The sequence below is a fragment of the Drosophila santomea genome, chromosome X (assembly GCF_016746245.2).
Source record: "Drosophila santomea strain STO CAGO 1482 chromosome X, Prin_Dsan_1.1, whole genome shotgun sequence".
NCBI classification, from domain to species: domain Eukaryota; kingdom Metazoa; phylum Arthropoda; class Insecta; order Diptera; family Drosophilidae; genus Drosophila; species Drosophila santomea.
The window spans coordinates 2,274,998-2,287,822 of NC_053021.2; the positions used below are offsets into that span (position 1 = coordinate 2,274,998).

The 12,825-nt window shown below is 50.8% G+C and overlaps 3 protein-coding genes across 4 annotated transcripts; 1 reads left to right on the forward strand and 2 right to left on the reverse strand.

Moving 5' to 3' along the window:
* The first annotated feature begins 313 nt into the window (after positions 1-313).
* On the forward strand, positions 314-7,681 carry LOC120456684 (transcription elongation factor SPT6). The gene is made up of 6 exons (XM_039643646.1): positions 314-461; positions 633-717; positions 1,308-1,537; positions 1,689-1,808; positions 1,877-2,028; positions 2,097-7,681. Exons 1-6 carry the CDS (start codon positions 423-425, stop codon positions 7,048-7,050), a joined length of 5,580 nt encoding a protein of 1,859 aa, XP_039499580.1. The 5' UTR covers positions 314-422; the 3' UTR covers positions 7,051-7,681.
* Positions 7,670-9,497, reverse strand: LOC120456686 (cytochrome b5). Of its 2 annotated transcripts, none has more exons than XM_039643648.2 (4): positions 9,302-9,495; positions 9,145-9,233; positions 9,010-9,078; positions 7,670-7,887 (listed from the first exon to the last, which is right to left on the reverse strand). In XM_039643648.2, exons 1-4 carry the CDS (start codon positions 9,407-9,409, stop codon positions 7,800-7,802), a joined length of 354 nt encoding a protein of 117 aa, XP_039499582.1. In that variant the 5' UTR covers positions 9,410-9,495; the 3' UTR covers positions 7,670-7,799. The 2 variants fall into 2 exon arrangements, with proteins under 2 accessions (XP_039499582.1, XP_039499583.1); XM_039643649.2 differs by lacking the exon at positions 7,670-7,887 and adding an exon at positions 7,913-8,111 and having other exon boundaries at positions 9,302-9,497.
* Positions 9,498-9,821: 324 nt separating this feature from the next.
* Positions 9,822-12,330, reverse strand: LOC120456685 (polyubiquitin-C). The gene is made up of 2 exons (XM_039643647.2): positions 12,178-12,330; positions 9,822-11,797 (listed from the first exon to the last, which is right to left on the reverse strand). The coding sequence occupies exon 2, from the start codon at positions 11,790-11,792 to the stop codon at positions 9,960-9,962; it is 1,833 nt and encodes a 610-aa protein (XP_039499581.1). The 5' UTR covers positions 11,793-11,797; positions 12,178-12,330; the 3' UTR covers positions 9,822-9,959.
* Between the last annotated feature and the right edge of the window lie 495 nt (positions 12,331-12,825).

Genomic DNA, 12,825 nt, shown 5'->3' on the forward strand with positions numbered 1-12,825 from the left:
AAACCAAACAGCATATGTATATACCTGTGTTCGATAATAACCAATGATGGATTATAACCATTTTTCAATACCAGCATGTGCTTAACAAGCTTTGCAAATTGCGAACAGCAAATGTGAACGAATAACCACATATATGTCATAGGAAGGATCTACTGTCGTGCTGCAATGTAAGCCAGGGCTGGCAGCGATAAGCTGCTGTAAGCTAACAGCAAACTGTAATGTAAACAGTAGAAGAGTGTGACCAAAGAGCATGTATTTTTGCATTGGTATTTAGCTAGTATTTTAATACCAACATTTGGTGCCTATGGGAGAAGCAAAGCAGAAATAAAGAAGAAGAGAAGAGGCAAAAACGCACACAAACGCGGCGTTTCTCTGCATATATACGCACTATATTATTAAGTTAAGTTTTATTCCATTATATTATGGCCGAATTTCTGGACTCAGAGGCCGAGGAATCAGAGGTAGGTGTCTGCGAAGCCCAAAAACACGGTTTCTAGCCGCGCGTACCGTCCGTGCGCCTGTATGCGTGCGGTGTGCGTTGCGCCTTGCGTATGTGTACATACATACATCTACAAACATATATATATATATATTGCTTTTTCCCCAATGGCTTTTCTTGGTTTTTCCCACAGGAGGAGGAAGAATTGGACGTGAACGAGCGCAAGAAGCTCAAGAAACTAAAGGCGGCCGTCTCCGATAGTAGCGAAGAAGAAGAAGGTGAGTTTTCCACTCGAGCCGCTTAAAGCGCGTACGAAAACAAACTACATACATACATACGTATGTGGCGATCGCTGGCGGGCTTTTCACTTACCTCTCCCCCACCCTCCTCTTACCATCCGCCGATACAAACAATCCATGTCCGGGATATAGCCATCTATAACTGCCCAATGCGCCCGGTTGCAACTTCTTTTGTTTACAACTTTGAGGTTAGGTCTTGTGTTTTTACCGTGCTACCGTGGCCATGGAATATCAGCACCAGCAGCAGCAACAGCAACAACAAACAGCTGCGCTCGTTCCAGTAAGTGGAACAAGTGCGGCGAATTCGAAGTGCGGCTTTTTCCAAGAAATTGCATTTTAAAGCATGAGGGGAGGGGGAATTAGATCAATGGATGCAGCTGCCCTGGAATAATCAATGCTTAGAGCTTCACTATTTCAAAATGTTATAGGTATGGGTAAAAATCTAGATACCCATATTTTAGGTAGACCTTTCAAAAAACCGGGTCACATTAAGTTTTGACAATAGTGTTCAGTTAGAAATCTGATGAAGGAACGTGGTAAACCGAAATTCTTAATGCCTTATTCCGTAGATGACGAGGAACGACTGCGCGAAGAGCTCAAAGATCTGATCGACGACAATCCCATCGAGGAGGACGATGGCAGCGGTGACGACTCAGATACCGGGAGCGGTGGCGACACCGAAGGCGGCGGCAGCGGTAAAAAGCGCAAAAAGCACGAGGACGATGATTTGGACGATCGACTGGAGGACGATGACTACGATCTGATCGAGGAGAATCTGGGCGTCAAAGTCGAGAGACGGGTATGTATTTCCTAAGGAAAAGAACTGTATATTGCTAGCTTTGCACTTGTTAAACTCCAATTAAGTATGGACTTTTCATATTTCGATTAGGGGCTTCTATGCTCCTCGAATGTATATGTATAACGATTCTAATCTTGTTTTTCTCTTGCAGAAGCGGTTTAAGCGTCTGCGCCGCATTCACGACAACGAAAGCGATGGCGAGGAGCAGCACGTGGACGAGGGTCTGGCCCGGGAGCAGATTGCCGAACAGTTGTTCGACGAGAACGATGAGGTATGCCACTAGTAACCCCTCACCCCCCATCAATGCACAGTGTTTAACTGATTGCCCCAATTCTACAGAGCATTGAGCATCGCAGCGAGCGCAGTCCCAGGGAGGCGGACGCTTTCGACGAGGAGGACACGGAGTCGGACGCGGATGACTTCATTGTGGACGATAATGGGCGTCCCATAGCAGAGAAGAAGAAGAAGCGCCGTCCGATCTTTACAGACGCGTAAGTATACAAAAAAATATACTCAAGTTATTACCGCCTGACACATTAATGATAAAATTGAACTACAGATCACTCCAAGAGGGTCAGGACATCTTTGGCGTGGACTTCGACTATGACGACTTCTCAAAATACGAGGAGGACGAGTACGAGGATGATTCCGAAGGAGATGAGTACGATGAGGAGCTGGGCGCCGGTGATGATATGCGCGTCAAGAAAAAGAAAGCGCTCAAAAAGAAGGTGGCCAAAAAGACAATCTTCGACATATACGAGCCCAGCGAGCTTAAGCGTGGCCATTTCACCGACATGGACAACGAGATTCGCAAGACAGACATCCCAGAACGCATGCAGCTGCGCCAGGTGCCCGTGACCCCGGTGCCCGAGGGATCACACGAGCTGGACCTCGAGGCTGACTGGATCTACAAGTATGCGTTCTGCAAGCAGACCGTTTCCGAGCAGGAGAAGCCGGAGAACCGCGAGAAGCTGCGCAAACCACCGACGGCCGTAAACAAGATTAAGCAGACGCTGGAATTTATACGCAACCAGCAGTTGGAGGTGCCCTTCATAGCCTTCTATCGCAAGGAGTACGTCAAGCCAGAGCTGAACATTGACGATCTGTGGAAGGTTTACTACTATGATGAGCGCTGGTGTCAGCTAAACGAGAGAAAGCGCAAGCTAAAGGTGCTCTTCGAGAAGATGCGTCAATTCCAGCTGGACACGCTTTGCGCTGACCCCGATAAACCCATACCGGACGATGTGCGCCTAATGCTGGACAGCGATTTTGAGCGCCTTTCCGACGTGCAGTCCATGGAAGAGCTGAAGGACGTACACATGTACTTCCTGCTCAACTACTCGCACGAGTTGCCGCGCATGCAGGCGGAGCAGCGACGCAAGGTGATCCAGGAGCGTCGCGAGGCCAAGGCGCGTCGCCTGGCGGCCGCCGCCGAGAACGGTGACGATGCGGCGGAGGGCGCGGCGATAGTTGTCCCAGAGCCGGAGGACGATGACGATCCGGAGCTGATCGATGACCAGCTGAAGCAGGCGCCCAACAGCAGTCCCTATGCGGTGTTCCGCAAGGCGGGCATCTGCGGCTTTGCCAAGCACTTTGGTCTGACGCCTGAGCAGTTTGCCGAAAACCTGCGCGACAATTACCAGCGTAATGAGATCACCCAGGAAAGTCTCGGCCCCACTGAACTGGCGAAGCAATATTTGTCACCGCGCTTCATGACCACAGATGAGGTTATCCATGCCGCAAAATATGTGGTGGCCCGTCAGCTGGCACAGGAGCCACTGCTCCGCAAGACCATGCGTGAGGTGTACTTCGACAGAGCACGGATTAACATACGGCCCACCAAGAATGGCATGGTGCTAATCGATGAGAATTCGCCCGTGTACTCGATGAAGTACGTGGCCAAGAAGCCGGTGGGTGATCTATTTGGCGATCAGTTCATAAAGCTGATGATGGCCGAGGAGGAGAAACTGCTGGAGATTACGTTCCTCGAGGAGTTCGAGGGCAATGCAAACGCCAACGGACCACCCGGCGACTATGTGGAAGAGTCCAAGGCCCTGTACCAGCTGGATCAGTTCTCCAAGCACGTGCAGGAGTGGAATAAGCTGCGGGCGGAGTGCGTTAAGCTGGCGCTGCAGAAGTGGGTTATTCCGGATCTTATCAAGGAGCTGCGCTCCACTCTGCACGAGGAGGCTCAACAATTTGTGCTGCGCTCCTGCACGGGCAAGCTGTACAAGTGGTTAAAGGTTGCACCCTATAAGCCGGAACTGCCCACCGACTACGGCTACGAGGACTGGAGCACACTGCGGGGCATACGGGTGCTGGGTCTGGCCTACGATCCCGATCAGTCGGTGGCCGCCTTCTGTGCGGTGACAACCGTGGAGGGCGACATCTCCGACTACCTGCGACTTCCGAACATTCTGAGGCGCAAGAATTCGCACAACGCCGAGGAGAAGGCCCAGAAATTGGCCGACCTTCGAAAACTGAGTGACTTTATCAAAATGAAGAAGCCACACATTGTTGTCATTGGAGCGGAATCGCGTGACGCCCAGAACATCCAGGCAGACATCAAGGAGATTCTGCAAGAGCTTGAGACCTCCGAACAGTTTCCGCCCATCGAGGTGGAGATAATCGACAATGAGCTGGCCAAGATCTATGCCAACTCAAAGAAGGGCGAATCTGACTTCAAGGAGTATCCTGCCCTGCTAAAGCAGGCTGCTTCGCTGGCCCGCAAGATGCAGGATCCGCTTGTGGAGTATTCGCAGCTGTGTGATGCGGACGACGAAATCCTCTGCCTGCGCTACCATCCGCTGCAGGAGCGTGTGCCGCGCGAGCAGCTGCTGGAGCAGCTCAGCCTGCAGTTCATCAATCGAACGAGCGAGGTGGGCCTGGACATCAACCTGATGGTGCAGAACTCACGGACCGTCAACCTGCTGCAGTACACCTGCGGCTTGGGTCCGCGTAAGGGTCAGGCTCTACTCAAACTGCTGAAGCAGAGCAACCAACGGTTGGAGAATCGCACCCAGCTGGTCACCGTGTGTCATCTGGGTCCCAAGGTCTTTATTAACTGCAGCGGTTTTATTAAGATCGATACCTCATCCCTGGGCGACAGCACGGAGGCGTATGTCGAGGTGCTGGACGGGTCGCGTGTGCATCCAGAAACGTACGAATGGGCCAGAAAGATGGCCATCGATGCCATGGAGTACGACGACGAGGAGACCAATCCGGCCGGTGCTCTTGAAGAAATTCTCGAATCGCCAGAGCGCCTCAAGGATCTCGATCTGGACGCATTCGCCGTGGAGCTGGAGCGCCAGGGATTCGGCAGCAAGAGCATCACCTTGTACGACATACGCAACGAGTTGAGCTGCCTGTACAAGGACTACCGCACTCCGTACACCAAGCCCAGTGCGGAGGAGCTCTTCGACATGCTGACCAAGGAGACGCCCGACTCGTTTTACGTGGGCAAGTGCGTCACGGCCATGGTTACCGGATTCACCTACCGTCGGCCGCAGGGCGAGCAGCTGGACAACGCGAATCCGGTGCGCATAGAGTCCAGCGACAGTTGGCAGTGCCCCTTCTGCCACAAGGACGACTTTCCAGAGCTGTCCGAGGTGTGGAATCACTTTGACGCGAATGCCTGTCCTGGCCAAGCATCGGGCGTTCGTGTGCGTCTGGAAAACGGCTTGCCTGGCTTCATACACATCAAGAACTTGTCCGATAAGCAGGTGCGCAATCCTGAGGAGCGTGTGCGCGTCTCCCAGATGATTCATGTACGCATCATTAAGATAGACATTGATCGATTCTCAGTCGACTGCTCATCCAAGACCGCTGATCTAAAGGACGTAAACAATGAGTGGCGGCCGCGGCGCGACAACTACTATGATTTTGTGACCGAAGAGCAGGACAATCGGAAAGCGAGCGATGCCAAGGCGAAGGCCATGAAGCGCAAGACCTACGCCCGCCGCGTTATCGCCCATCCCAGCTTCTTCAACAAGTCGTATGCGGAGGTGGTAGCCATGCTGGCGGAGGCCGATCAGGGCGAGGTGGCCCTGCGTCCGAGCAGCAAGTCCAAGGATCACCTGACAGCCACCTGGAAGGTGTCCGACGACATCTTCCAGCACATCGATGTGCGCGAGGAGGGTAAGGAGAACGATTACAGCCTGGGCAGGAGTCTGTGGATCGGCACCGAGGAGTTCGAGGATCTGGACGAGATCATCGCCCGTCACATCACGCCGATGGCCTTGGCTGCCCGCGAACTGATACAGTACAAGTACTACAGGCCGATCACGGTGACCGGCGATGAAAATGAGCGGGACGTAATGGACAAGGTGCTACGCGAGGAGAAGTCAAAGGATCCAAAAAAGATACACTACTTCTTTACGGCATCCCGCTCCATGCCCGGCAAATTCCTGCTGTCCTATCTGCCCAAGACGAAGGTGCGCCACGAGTATGTGACGGTGATGCCGGAGGGCTACCGTTTCCGTGGCCAGATATTCGATTCGGTCAACAGTCTGCTGCGCTGGTTCAAGGAACACTGGCTGGATCCAACGGCCACGCCGGCCAGCGCCTCCATGGTATCCAATTCTACGCCACTGCACTCGATGCGTCCGCCACCGGCGATCTCGTCGTCATCCCTGACATCCTTAGGCTCTCAGGCGCCCTACAGCATCTCTGGCAGCGTGTCTGGTGGAACGCCGCGCAGTGGCATCAGCAGTTCCGCTGGCGGTGGCGGTGGCAGTTCCAGCGCCTACTCCATCACGCAATCCATGGTTGGCTACGGAGCGGCGAGCAATTCTGGTCCAGCGGCTGGAATGGGCGCCTCGCACTACGGCAGCTCATCGACGCCGTCGTTCGGTGCCATCAATACGCCATATACGCCCAGTGGCCAGACTCCGTTCATGACGCCCTACACACCGCATGCCTCACAGACGCCGCGCTACGGCCACAATGTGCCGAGTCCCAGCTCGCAATCCTCGAGCAGTCAGAGGCACCACTACGGCAGCAGTTCCGGAACGGGCAGCACACCCAGATACTATGATATGGGCGGAGGTGGAGGCGGTGGCGGTGGTTCTAATGCCTACAACATGGGCGGTGGCAGCATGCCGCCCCATCACCAGCAACGTGCCAAAGAGAACCTCGACTGGCAGCTGGCCAACGATGCCTGGGCAAGGCGCAGACCGCCGCCGCAGCAGCAGCAGCACCAGTCGCATCAGTCGCATCATGCCCAGCAGCAGCACCATCACTCGCAGCAGCAACAGCAGATGGGAATGGGCATGAACATGGGCATTGGAATGGGGCATGGGGCCAGCGGCGGTGGTGGTGGTGGCTATGGATCGACGCCCGTCAATGACTACAGCAGCGGAGGCGGACACAATCGGGGAATGGGCATGAACCAGGGCCACGGAGCAGGCGCCTCCATGTCCTCGAAGGCATCCGTGCGCAGCACGCCGCGCACCAACACCTCGCCGCACTCCATGAATCTGGGCGATGCCACGCCCCTCTACGACGAGAACTAGGGCGAACTGAACGCAGAACTAAACCACCACAAGCTGCAAAGGAACACTATGCACACACCATATACCCTATACACTAAACCCTAAACACTAAAATACAAAAACGAGAACAGAACAGAACAGAAAAGAACAGAACAACCGAACGGAACGGAACAGAACAGTCTACAATAATATAAAAATCATGCACGCGCAGCTGGCGGAGAAGCAGTTGCAGTAATCTTAGTAATTTGGGATGCGATTCCGCATTGATCCTCAACGATATTTACGTTTAAGTCAAGTCCATAACTGATTCGCGGTTCACACATATATCTATGTATAATCGAAAATTGAGGGGCGCCTGCCGTTGGTGTCGTTGGAGTGGAGTGGATTCATCATCCGGAGGAGAATGCGGTGGAGAACGGCTGGGCAGGAGCTGGAGGAGTTGAGACGCTCGGGGGCGGGGAGCAATCAGGTTTGTGACGACGGAAGGACGAAAAATAAATTTCAAGTTTTTCTGACCAGAAATATGCAAGCTCTTTTCCTACTGTTGGGTATCCACAATAGTTTTATTCTCACTATCAATTATCCTTCTTTTTTTTTGTTTTTTGGAGACACCCCGCCGGTCATAAATAAAACGCCAGAGTTGTGTATTTAAGCAATTTGTACAATTTATTGCGTATCAAATGTGTGGAAAATGATTATCCAAGTTGAAGGAATATGTCTGGAATCACGGAATGCAGCTGGTCAGTGGTGAAATCGCCCGAGGCCGCAGATTAATTCCTGGCCACTCCGCGTCGGATCACATAGACCAGGGTGATGCCGATGAAGGCGGCGCCCAGGGCCAATGCCACATGGCGGCAGCTGTTTGATTGGAAATGGAATATAGAAATATGAAGAGGAGTGTCAATCATTTGGGGAACTGGCCAGGAGTAGGCACTCCGACAAGTCGCCACAGCAGTCACAGCAAACTGAGTGCACTTTGGTTAGCTAGCTAGGATTACGGATTGGTTTACGGGCATTTCTAGAGGGGTTAACTTAGGATGCAGCATTGTTTGGGGGCTTCGGTGGCATCAGTGGGCGTGGCACTATAGTAGGCGAATGCACAGAACCAAGAATCAAAATAAAAACACAAGTCAAGGTGTGCAAGCCATTCAAAAAGTGTGACAAACTACGGCGTGCATTGTTTGTGATCCAGATTATCGCGATTATGTACATAGTTCCGAGTGCTTAACGTGCTTTGGTTAATTATGATGATATTTGCAGGTCGGTTAGAACTTACAAGTCCAACTAGCTTTTGTAGAACCTTACTTTCGTGCTCGAGAAGGACTTAAATCTTGAATTGAGCAGATATTGTACATGCAAGTTGAGATATATTCATTAAATATTAGACATTGTTGCATTGTTTGCTGTTCGTAAACAAAAAGAAGCTACGGTTTCCTATAGAATTGAATTGTAAACAATTATTTTGAGTGTTGAGGTCATTGAATGCAAGGTCATATCAAATATTTATAAAATACTATTCTTTTCAACGAACACAATATTATTTCATCATTATCCGGTGGAATAGGAACCTATCTTATCGACCCATGCAAAGTAGTGGTGGTACACCAAAAAGGAAAGTGAAGGGGAGACTTTCAGGACACGTCAAGCGTGAAACTTTGGGGGCTTCAAGGCAATTAATGGCAATTACATAAGAGTTGGCTAATTGAACAATGACCAATGGATTGGCAGGCAGGCCAAGCTCGTGCGAAACCGGTTGTGGTCAAAATAGAAGCGTCATGCATTAGGAAAGTGGAGTGATCACAGAGGTATATGATGCAATGCCTTATCAGGAATACTTGTGCTCCAGCGAGAAAATGAGATGAGATCGATTCGTGTGGGAGCGGAGCAAGGAAATCCCCAAGGTTTTCTTTATTTACAGATGATATGGCATTTTGACTTGGTCTTAGGTGTTGACATGCATTTGCTGGACGGGATTCTCACCTAATTGGGCTCTTCTGCTTGATGTCCGCAGCAGCCAGGTCACCGACGTAGTACTTCTTTAGCATTTCTCTGTAAAGGCAAGTGGGGAAAACGTGAGGAAACCAGGCACACTGGCTTTAAATTGAACATTCTAACCTCGCCTCGGAGCTGTGACCCACGTCATTGAAGTCCTTGGTGGCATCGCGACCAGCCACATCCACCAGTGAGTCTTCGCCGCCAGGATGCTGGAGAGGATGCGATTGAATTAGATGAATTCGCCCCCCAAAAACCGTGTATCTGCATCGCCACTTGCCTCGAGCCGGAACTTGGTCACATCGTACACCTTGTTGTTGATGACCACCCACAGATCCGTGGCCTTGTTGTGCTGGTTAACGGTGGCCAAAGGGATTTCCTTGCTCATCTTGGCTGCCTGCCTGCTCTTCTCCACAAAATTCACTGCTACGCACAAGCCAACAGGTTTTTCGGACTGGTCCAGTGTGCCCGACTCCACTTCTCGTTGGAGCCATTTGGTCACACAAAATACCCTAAAATATACCTCTTGAAGTACCTAGGCAGTTGATTCCAATGTACCTGTGGTACAAATTAACAAATGTGAAATAACTTATTAGAATGAATACGACAAGGATGGAGGTATTGCAAATAAATTAATATATTCAAATAAAATCCACTGTTTTAAAAACATCTTCTGTTTATTGTACCCATCCATAGTTTTCCAAATATATTCGCATAGACATAGGGAAAACTAAAGCGGACTGCCAGGAATCCCTTAAAATACTGAAACCCATTGGATCCGATAAAAACTACATAACGTATTACATTGAACACACAAATTGAAAGTTTTATTCTTTGAGTACCAATAAATATTGTGATTATATTGTGCTTTTGATTAAACCAATTTACTAAAATTTAGTATGCATTCTTGCGTTGTTTTATATTATGCGTGAAAAAATCTAGATGGCGCCACCACGCAGACGCAGGACCAAGTGAAGGGTGGACTCCTTCTGGATGTTGTAGTCGGACAGGGTGCGTCCGTCCTCCAGCTGCTTTCCGGCGAAGATCAAACGCTGCTGATCTGGGGGGATTCCCTCCTTGTCCTGGATCTTAGCCTTGACGTTCTCGATGGTATCGGATGGCTCAACCTCCAAGGTGATGGTCTTGCCGGTCAGAGTCTTCACGAAGATCTGCATTCCACCACGCAGACGCAGGACCAAGTGAAGGGTGGACTCCTTCTGGATGTTGTAGTCGGACAGGGTGCGTCCGTCTTCCAGCTGCTTTCCGGCGAAGATCAAACGCTGCTGATCTGGGGGGATTCCCTCCTTGTCCTGGATCTTAGCCTTCACGTTCTCGATGGTATCGGATGGCTCAACCTCCAAGGTGATGGTCTTGCCGGTCAGAGTCTTCACGAAGATCTGCATGCCACCACGCAGACGCAGGACCAAGTGAAGGGTGGACTCCTTCTGGATGTTGTAGTCGGACAGGGTGCGTCCGTCTTCCAGCTGCTTTCCGGCGAAGATCAAACGCTGCTGATCTGGGGGGATTCCCTCCTTGTCCTGGATCTTAGCCTTGACGTTCTCGATGGTATCGGATGGCTCAACCTCCAAGGTGATGGTCTTGCCGGTCAGAGTCTTCACGAAGATCTGCATGCCACCACGCAGACGCAGGACCAAGTGAAGGGTGGACTCCTTCTGGATGTTGTAGTCGGACAGGGTGCGTCCGTCTTCCAGCTGCTTTCCGGCGAAGATCAAACGCTGCTGATCTGGGGGGATTCCCTCCTTGTCCTGGATCTTAGCCTTGACGTTCTCGATGGTATCGGATGGCTCAACCTCCAAGGTGATGGTCTTGCCGGTCAGAGTCTTCACGAAGATCTGCATGCCACCACGCAGACGCAGGACCAAGTGAAGGGTGGACTCCTTCTGGATGTTGTAGTCGGACAGGGTGCGTCCGTCTTCCAGCTGCTTTCCGGCGAAGATCAAACGCTGCTGATCTGGGGGGATTCCCTCCTTGTCCTGGATCTTAGCCTTCACGTTCTCGATGGTATCGGATGGCTCAACCTCCAAGGTGATGGTCTTGCCGGTCAGAGTCTTCACGAAGATCTGCATGCCACCACGCAGACGCAGGACCAAGTGAAGGGTGGACTCCTTCTGGATGTTGTAGTCGGACAGGGTGCGTCCGTCTTCCAGCTGCTTTCCGGCGAAGATCAAACGCTGCTGATCTGGGGGGATTCCCTCCTTGTCCTGGATCTTAGCCTTCACGTTCTCGATGGTATCGGATGGCTCAACCTCCAAGGTGATGGTCTTGCCGGTCAGAGTCTTCACGAAGATCTGCATGCCACCACGCAGACGCAGGACCAAGTGAAGGGTGGACTCCTTCTGGATGTTGTAGTCGGACAGGGTGCGTCCGTCTTCCAGCTGCTTTCCGGCGAAGATTAAACGCTGCTGATCTGGGGGGATTCCCTCCTTGTCCTGGATCTTAGCCTTGACGTTCTCGATGGTATCGGATGGCTCAACCTCCAAGGTGATGGTCTTGCCGGTCAGAGTCTTCACGAAGATCTGCATGCCACCACGCAGACGCAGGACCAAGTGAAGGGTGGACTCCTTCTGGATGTTGTAGTCGGACAGGGTGCGTCCGTCTTCCAGCTGCTTTCCGGCGAAGATCAAACGCTGCTGATCTGGGGGGATTCCCTCCTTGTCCTGGATCTTAGCCTTGACGTTCTCGATGGTATCGGATGGCTCAACCTCCAAAGTGATGGTCTTGCCAGTGAGGGTCTTCACGAAAATTTGCATATTGGCTACGAGTGGAAAAATGGGGAAGGGAAAAAGTTGGCTTCAGTAATGGAAAGTGGGAGGAAAGTGCGCAATTGATTTTCTGCGTAGTGACCCAGTTCCCGTGACCCAGAAAAGTATTTTAGCATACACACACAGAAAACTTGATTGGGTTTTCCCCTTAATGTTTTAACAGCTTGCATTATTTCGCCATGAAATGGCAAATTTAGTTTTGGTGACTAATCTCCAAACTTCGTTGGAAGCAAGAAAATCCCCTGGAACTGCGCATACACACACACACACCTATATGCATGGAAAACCCCGTTTTTCTTTTGCTGCACTTGCTGCGTCGCCATTTTGAATGCAACTAAGAAAATCTATAAGGCACTTGGCAAACTCAACTCACCGTATTTTTTTGTTTCGCACAGAAAACTGAATTTATTTCTTTACTTTTGGTCTGCACTTTTTGAAATAGTACCTATTAATATTCAAAAACTTGCTTATTTCCCTTGCTCGCACGTCTGCTCTCTACTATTTTTTCACAGCTTATGTTCCGTTTCACAGCTGCACACTGGTATTTATAGGCAAGCTGACTGGAAAGTCATCGCCTGCTCTCTCGCTCACTCTCGGGCAGCAGCTCACTTTGCTTGACAATTTTTACCTCTTAATGTGGCCATTTCTTTTGTCTAACCTATTGAGAATGAGATTTTGCATTGGCAAGAGTATTTAACAAATGAAGACCAATCAATTGGTTAGCTGCAATACGCCAAATTAGGCATTGAAAACAAAGTGCGTAGTGCATTTGTGCAGTGTTTTCATCTCGCTTGCTCTCATGAGAGAGCGCGGTTATCGATTAATTCCCTGCCCCTCTTTTCAACACTAATCGCAGCTGTTCCATGCAGTGCGTGTGTGTATTCTAACAGATGGAGGTGTGTAAATTTGTATGTACAAATGGATGTACATACAAACAAGCACGGACATCTTGTGACGTTCTTTGTTTGGCGAGTTAAACGACCTTTATTTTGTTTTGACGCCGCCTGGGGGAGATTTGTCT

Coding starts and splice junctions, on each gene's coding strand:
- LOC120456684 (XM_039643646.1), top strand. CDS start 423: ATGGCCGAATTTCTGGACTCAGAGGCCGAGGAATCAGAG. Junction 1,538..1,688: donor GCGTCAAAGTCGAGAGACGG/GTATGTATTTCC, acceptor TTTCTCTTGCAG/AAGCGGTTTAAGCGTCTGCG. Junction 1,809..1,876: donor TGTTCGACGAGAACGATGAG/GTATGCCACTAG, acceptor CCAATTCTACAG/AGCATTGAGCATCGCAGCGA.
- LOC120456686 (XM_039643648.2), bottom strand. CDS start 9,409: ATGAGCAAGGAAATCCCTTTGGCCACCGTTAACCAGCACAACAAGGCC. Junction 9,234..9,301: donor TGACCAAGTTCCGGCTCGAG/GCAAGTGGCGAT, acceptor CATCCTCTCCAG/CATCCTGGCGGCGAAGACTC. Junction 9,079..9,144: donor GGTCACAGCTCCGAGGCGAG/GTTAGAATGTTC, acceptor TTGCCTTTACAG/AGAAATGCTAAAGAAGTACT.
- LOC120456685 (XM_039643647.2), bottom strand. CDS start 11,792: ATGCAAATTTTCGTGAAGACCCTCACTGGCAAGACCATCACTTTGGAG.